The 6,939-nt window shown below is 64.1% G+C and overlaps 3 protein-coding genes across 3 annotated transcripts in view; 1 reads left to right on the top strand and 2 right to left on the bottom strand.

The window, feature by feature from the left end:
- Nucleotides 1-1,081: 1,081 nt before the first annotated feature.
- Nucleotides 1,082-2,205, bottom strand: MNEG_9686 (aurora kinase, other; the record flags this gene model as incomplete). Its single annotated transcript, XM_014041845.1, has 3 exons — nucleotides 1,082-1,277; nucleotides 1,536-1,669; nucleotides 2,068-2,205. 3 exons carry the CDS (start codon nucleotides 2,203-2,205, stop codon nucleotides 1,082-1,084), a joined length of 468 nt encoding a protein of 155 aa, XP_013897299.1.
- A 195-nt stretch (nucleotides 2,206-2,400) lies between these two features.
- Nucleotides 2,401-2,610, bottom strand: MNEG_9685 (hypothetical protein; the record flags this gene model as incomplete). The annotated part of the gene is made up of 1 exon (XM_014041844.1): nucleotides 2,401-2,610. The coding sequence occupies one exon, from the start codon at nucleotides 2,608-2,610 to the stop codon at nucleotides 2,401-2,403; it is 210 nt and encodes a 69-aa protein (XP_013897298.1).
- Nucleotides 2,611-4,953: 2,343 nt separating this feature from the next.
- The window catches only part of MNEG_9684 (hypothetical protein), a gene marked incomplete at both ends in the record, with an annotated part of 3,245 nt that continues 1,259 nt past the window's right edge, over nucleotides 4,954-6,939 (top strand). The window contains 4 exons of the mRNA XM_014041843.1: nucleotides 4,954-5,688; nucleotides 5,879-6,078; nucleotides 6,501-6,591; nucleotides 6,798-6,929. Of these exons, the coding sequence (XP_013897297.1) occupies nucleotides 4,954-5,688; nucleotides 5,879-6,078; nucleotides 6,501-6,591; nucleotides 6,798-6,929 (1,158 nt within the window). The remainder of the gene's footprint in view (nucleotides 5,689-5,878; nucleotides 6,079-6,500; nucleotides 6,592-6,797; nucleotides 6,930-6,939) is intronic.

Below are 6,939 nucleotides of genomic sequence, written 5' to 3'. Positions count from 1 at the left end.
GCCCTCCGCGCCTGCCGCCGCCGCCGCGGCCGCCGCCATGGCCGCGGCGCCGCCGCCGGCCGCCGCCGCCGAGGCGAGGTGCGGCCGCAGCCACGCATGGCGCAGTAGCTCCCCTGCGTCGGGCCGCATGCCCGCGTTCTTCGCGAGCGCGGCCTTGATAAAGCCGATCGCATCGGCGCTCACGTGTGGGGGGAAGTTGAGGGTCGTCTCGTACATGATGGCTTTCCTGGTCTCCTGCTCGTCGTCCACCTCGAAAGGCGGCTTGCCCACCAGCAGCTCATAGGCCAGGATTCCGGCCGCCCAGACGTCCACCTTCGGAATGTGCGGGCGCGCAAGGGGGAAGGGGGGCGCCGTGTCGGGGCCAGGGGCGCGGCTATGCGGCATAGCCAGATCGACTGACTTGAGGGGTGTGGCACGTCTGCCAGGTCAGCGACGCTTGTCAAGTGTACCTTGAACATTGTGTGCACACCCAAAACGTCACTCACACACACGACTCCCCCCCAGGCCCCCAAACACAAACACATACACACACACATACCGGTACACACACAAACACACACAAACACAAACGCACACACACACACACACACGCACGCGCGCTCACATACATTCACACACAAACACACACAAACACACGCAAACACACGCAAACACACACAAACACACACACACGCGCGCGCGCACATACACTCACACACAAACACACGCAAACACACACACACACACACGCGCACACACCTTCTCTGTGTAGACCTGCTCCACCGCGGGGCGCCCCTGCTGCTCCATGCGCTTCCGCTCGTCAGCCGTTGGAAGGCTAACCACCTCGGGAGCCATGTAATCCAGCTGCACCCACATCAGCGGAGTGGCAGGGTGGTGCCGACAATCAGAGTGGCAGGGTGGTGCCGACAATCAGTTTTGCAACGCTCAAAGAGCTGTCTGCAGCAGTTGCCTGCTTGCTTGTGCATGCAGCTGGGCGGACGGCGGGTCAAGCAAAACACACAATGCCTTGCCACGCAACAGTCAAGCCTCGTTCCTGAGCCTTGGCAGGGACGTGCTGTGCTGGCAGTTTGGGACGTGTCGTTCATGCTGCCAACGGCCGCGCGCAGGCGCGCCGCACGGAGGCGCAGGGGGACGAGCGCACGCCCGTGTGGCTGGCAACCGCGCCCACGCTGACCGTGCCGACGCGGCTCTTGGGGCGCTCCACGGTCGCGTCGATGGCCAGGCCAAAGTCCCCCAGCTTCATGTGACCGTCCTTCATGAAGAAGATGTTCTCGGGCCTGCAGGGCGGCCGGTCGGTGCGCGGCGTCGCGAGGGGCAGGGGGCCCGTCCGTGTTGGGGCACCGCGTTTTTGCGCCTCAGCGCACCGCCCTGCACCGGCGCCGCCCGCCCTTCCGTCGGCCGCGTGCACCTATCAGCAGCGCACCCCCTTGCTGCCTCGCGTCCGCCCCTCCTCCGCGCCGCCCCCTCCGCTCCCTCCACCAGGCTGCAACGCGCACGGGGCACATGCATGTGACACCCCCCAGAGCATGACTGACTTGATATCGCGGTGGAAGATCCTGGCGGAGTGCAGGTGCTGCAGCGTCAGCAGCAGCGGCAGGATGACCTCGGCCGCTACATACGCCTCCTCCAGCACGCCGCCGCTGCGGATCAGCTTTTTGAAAAGGTCACCCTGGGTGGGCGGCGCCGCGGGGAGCGAGGCCGGCGCGTGGATGGGTGGCATGGAGATCTTTTCGGTGCCTCTTTTTGGGCAATGCCGTTCTGCCGCATGCATGGCGTTGCATTCCCTACCCCTGCTGGCTGGACCTACTCCTTGCACACGTCAGCCTCTGTCCGCGCTTGTCACTCTATTCCTTGTCTGACACATACAAACACACACACTAACACACACATGCATGCATAAACAAATATCTTTGCAAACATACACACGCACACACACGCGCACACACTCTGACACACACGCGTGCGCATGTAAAACGAGCGCAAACACACTCACACACACATGCACGCGGGCACACACGCACACGCACGCACGGCGTACCCAACCCCCACACACGTACTCACACCCACCTTAGCGCAGATCTCCTGCACCAGGTATATCGCACCGCTGTCCTCAAAGGTGCCCTCCAGCTTGACCGCCCCCTCGTAGTCAATCTGCCGCATCAGCCGGATCTCGCGGCAGACTTGGTGAAAATTGCGCTCTGTCATTTTCGCCTGTGTTGGGGCGTGGCAATTCAAGCCACCCAGGATGGAGCAAAGGAGGGCCGCAATGGTGTGGTGAGGCAGGGCAAGCATTGAGTGCGCTCCGGCCGATGCCCCTCTACGGAATGTTGCGGCTGCCTTGGCAGCCCCTGGTGCACCCGCGGCCTGCCCGGGCAACCCAGGACCTCCGGCTTGCAGCCCCTACTCGGTGAGATCGTCGCAGGCTGCGTGCAACACATTTTCCGCACGAATTGGTGGCAGCTGCCACGGCAGCAGCAGCAGCAGCAGCCGCAGCAGCATCAGCAGCAGCAGCAGCAGCAGCAGCAGCAGCAGCAGCAGCAGCAGCGGTAGCGGCAGAGGCAGCGGCAGCAGCAGCAGCAGCAGCAGCAGCAGCAGCAGCGGCAGCAGCATTGCTGTGGGGCTGGTACGCGTGCCTGGCAGGGGTTCGCAACGCGCGGCTGACCGCACCTTCATGTACGCCTTGAGGATGAGCGGCCGCCGAGTGGCGCGGCACACCACGTTCCAAACCACAGAGTGGCGTCCCCTGTAGATCTCAACCCGGCTCGCAAAGTCCTCCGTGGATGAGAATTGGACGGCCTGGTCCTGCTCGCGGTGCCGGCTGGCACTGGAGCTTGTGCTGCCTGGGTCGTGTCGCTGTATGGGACGGCGCTGCTGCTGCTGCTGCTCCTGGTGATGCTGCTCCGCCTGCTGCTGCTGCTGTTCATGCGAGGGCTGGCATTGAGGATCCACGCCATGCCGCTGGGGAGGCATGCTCCTACTTGCATTCAGGACCCTGCGCATTGTGGGAGGCGTGGTCAACGAGACAGCGCACACAGATTTGGTTGTCGCCACATGGCGAAGGTGCGCAGCATGACATGTGCGCAGACGTCGCAATCTGTGGCGGCACAGTGCCTGTCTAGCGTAAGTTGCCCGAACAGAGCTCGTTTATGCTGTTACTCCCAAGATTCTCAACACAAACCTGTCACCAGGCTTTGCAATCGCGACACACGAAACTGCCCAAACACGGGCAAGCCCATGACATGGCGCCGTGCTATCAAGGCAACACACTTGACGTCTTGCACGATTCTGATATATGACAGGTCCCCCAACAGGCCTAGTCCGAGCTGTTCTTACCCCTGCTGGCGCCCGGGACCGGCTTCCATTGCGGTAGAACACGAAGTACAGAATACTTTGTGAATCCTATCGGCTTCAGTGGATGAGCGTTGCCTCTTGCTCACAGGCGGCATGCCCTCAACGCACCGTAGGCGCCATGCGGCGAATCCTGCGAATTCCACTATAAAATGTCACTTGTAACAGCCATCGTATTGAGTGTGATGTACACCTTCAAATCTGGCCAAGAGCATTGGAAGCAGTTACGATGGCAGCTGAAGGGGCACTGAAGGTGGTCCATGAGCGACTGGATCGCAGGCCGATTGTTGAAAGTAGGTTTTGCTGCTGAAAGTAAGAGCTTGGGCATCAGCAAATGATCGTGCACGGTTTGCAGGCCGGCCAGTGGGTGATGCGGCGCCTGAGTTGTCTCTGGACAACACGGTAAATTCATGTGCCACATACCGCCCGCCAACTCTTGTTAGTTAGTGTCAAGGGACATTGGCCTGGTCAGCTAGCACTTCCTTAATTTCAAGCAGAGGTGGCATTCTACAGGTCGACCAATGCCGTCGTGGTGCCGGGAGCATAATAGGCATCATGGATCACGTCTTCATCGTTGTCCCCCTCCCCCTCCTGCTATTCCGCTTGATTTGTCTCGTCCGTTTGGTGGCGGCGACCTCCGCTGGTTGCAGCTGCAGTGGTGGTCTACCCCAGATTTTCACAGTTGCAGCTTGCAGGCAGTCTGCCTGCTGTGCTGCCTTGCCACGTTGGGTGGCAGCCAAATCCTGACGTTGATGTACGCTTGTGACATTCTCCGTACTTTACGTGCAACTACTGTACCGGTAGTGTACACTAGTGGTTATGATATTGCGGGGCGATGAGCTCCAAATTCTGCAGCCTGCGTTCTACATGAATACTGTACAATGTCATCAACGGCGCTCAATCGAGTTGATTTCGACTCTGAGTGAAAGAAGTTGAAGCAGATAGAATGCTTACGGAGGCGTGGAGTGATGGCGACGCCACGAGCGCGGCTGTCGGCAGCGCCATCCCTGCCACAGGCGCAGCAAGCGTCGCTGCAGCAGCGCCGCAGGGCGGGCGGGTCCCCGCTCACGAGGACGAACAGCAAGAGGAGAGTCATCAAGACGTGGCGGATTGTTTGCCGCTGCTGCTGGATCTGCCGGATGAAGCCCTCATCAACATACTCGGCCACCTGCGCGACCCTCTGCCGCTCGCCACTGCCTGCCGCCACCTCTCTGGACTCTTGCGCTCGCGCGCGCTGCACGTGTCCTGGCTCTCGCGTCATGGCGCAGCCGTCGCGCCGCGCCGTCCGCCGGCGGGGCGCGTGCTGACGTTCCGGCCGCTGCGCGGCGCGCCGGCGCGGGAGCTGGCTGCGACATTGCTGCGGTTACACAGCGCGATCAGCCAGATCGACGGCGGCGGCGGAAGCAGCGGGTACTGTAGCGCCGAGGCCGTTGCCGTCGCGTGGGCATCGCTGCGATCCGGACAGGTGAGGAGGAGGCTGTGCGGAGGGGCTGTGCTGTCCAGGGTTGTAGTGCGCAGGGCCACGTCCCCATCGTCAGAAAACAGCCGCCCGTTCCAGTCACCCGGCAAGCATTGACGCTGATAGCCACGACAAATGCCCCCCGCATGTGCCATGCGCAGGACCCGCTGCGGCTGCTGCGCCTGCTGTGCCCTTCCCCGCACGTGCTGCTGCTGCCATACCTCGCCCTTGGCGGCCACGACCAGCTGCTGCAGGAAGCTGCCGAGCAGCTGTGGCGGGCGGACGGTCAGATCGGCAGCGGCTGCGGCAATGGTGGCAGCTGCAGCGGTGGCAACGTGTGTGATGGCTGGGAGCCGTATGCGGCGCAGTCCAGCCCTCAGTTGGGCAGGGCGGATGTGATCCGCCTCGCCGCGCAAGCCGCGCTGCGCTCCAGCCGCGGCGACGCCGCCGCCAAACTGCTGCTGCTGCGCGCGGCGCCGCGCGGCGACCCCTGCACGGCCGACGCCCGCGGCCCCGGCGCGGAGTCTGCGGCAGCCGACGGCGCCGCGGCGGCGGCGGCGCTGGCGGGGATGGACGAGCTCGCGGCGCACTGCGGCTGCGACGGCTCGGTGGTATCTGCCTTGCACAGGCTGGTCCGCGACGGCCTCGCGCCCCAGGACGCCGCCGCCGTGGACCCGCCCGCTTTCGGCGCCTTCTTGCTGCCAGCGGCCGCCATGGGCGGCAACATCAGCGCGGTCGAGGCAGCTGCCGGGCAGCTGCTCGACGAGCTGGCGGCGACGCGGCAGCTGCCGGCGGCGCTGTGCCTGGCGGGGCGGGGCGGGCACGTGGGGGCGGTGGAGGCGCTACTGAGGGACCCAAGGATTAGCAGCCGGCCCCTGGAGGTGCGCTGGCCTAAAGAAGCTCCCCTCGGCCCCTGCCTTGGACGGTGCCGCCCCTAGAAGACAGTCGCTTTGAACCCCTGACTCCTCACTACCACATCAAAGCAACGGATGGGCTAGCACAGTGTGGCTTGTTCGCGGCGTCGTCATGCTGAAGACATGCTGTCGCAAACGCCGCCAACCCCCGCCCCAGATTGCCGCCCTCGACGGCGCCTCCCGCGGCTGGCCTGCCGCGACGCTGCGCCCCGTCGCCGCGGCGGTGGCGTCGCGGTACAGGGAGGATGCAACCCGAATGCTTGCTGGCCCGATGGAGCGCGCAGTGGCGTATGGCCACAGCGAGGCCGGTGACATCATATGGGAGGCGCTGGTGCAGGGGCCGCCGGAGCCTGAGAGGTGCGGAATGTGTGTGTGATTGTGTGTGTGCGTGCGTGTGTGTGTGCGTGTTTGTGCGTGCGCGCGTTTGTGTGTTTGTGTATACGCGCGCTGGTGAGGGGCTTGCGTACTTAGGTTCAAAACAGACAGCAAGAGAAGAAAAGAATGGGTTGGTGTGTGTGCGTGTGAGTGAGTGTGTGTGTGTGTGTGTGTGTGTGTTCGTATTTGGGCGAGACAGCATAGATTGCCTGCGCGCCTGTGTGCCTGCGTGAACACTTTTGTCGTGCAAGCGTGCATGCGTTTCTGCAAATGCATGCACATTGAAACTTCGTCGGTGTGGCCTCGTGCGACCAGGGATCCGGCAGCGGTGCCCATCCCGCCTCGGCCTGCCTCACAGCCGCGCAATCTCTTGCGCCTCTTCCCCTCCTCGCCCACTCACGCAGGTACGCGGACTTGATCGTTCGGCTGGCGGCGGCGGGCGACTACGCGCGGGCTGTCTGGATCGCGGACTACGCGCCACCCGTCATGGTCAAGGTGGGGCTGTGCAGGCAGTCCGGTCTTTGCATCCTCCTGCCCTAGCACTTGGGGCGTCGCCTTTCGGCAGGCTTGGCCCCCGCTTGCAGGCCGGCCAGAGATGATGCTTAGGAAAGCGCGTCTGGGGGCCCTCAGTTTTGTTGTGGCGCAGCACCCACGCTTAGCGCCATCGCGTGCGCCCACCTCACCCCGCCCCTTGTCTGCAGGTCGGCACCGCCCCCGCGGCGGCCGCCGCGGAGCGCGGCCACGAGCGCCTTGCGACCCTCATGGCCGAGCGCGCGGCTCGCGCGCTGCCCGGCGGCCGCGCCGCGGCCGCGCGCGGCCGCCTCGCGGCCGCCGTCGAGGCGG

This window comes from Monoraphidium neglectum, assembly GCF_000611645.1.
Source record: "Monoraphidium neglectum strain SAG 48.87 unplaced genomic scaffold scaffold02024, whole genome shotgun sequence".
Classification (NCBI taxonomy): Eukaryota; Viridiplantae; Chlorophyta; class Chlorophyceae; order Sphaeropleales; family Selenastraceae; genus Monoraphidium; species Monoraphidium neglectum.
Note: the sequence above shows the minus strand (reverse complement) of the source record. Positions and strands in the feature narration are given on the sequence as shown.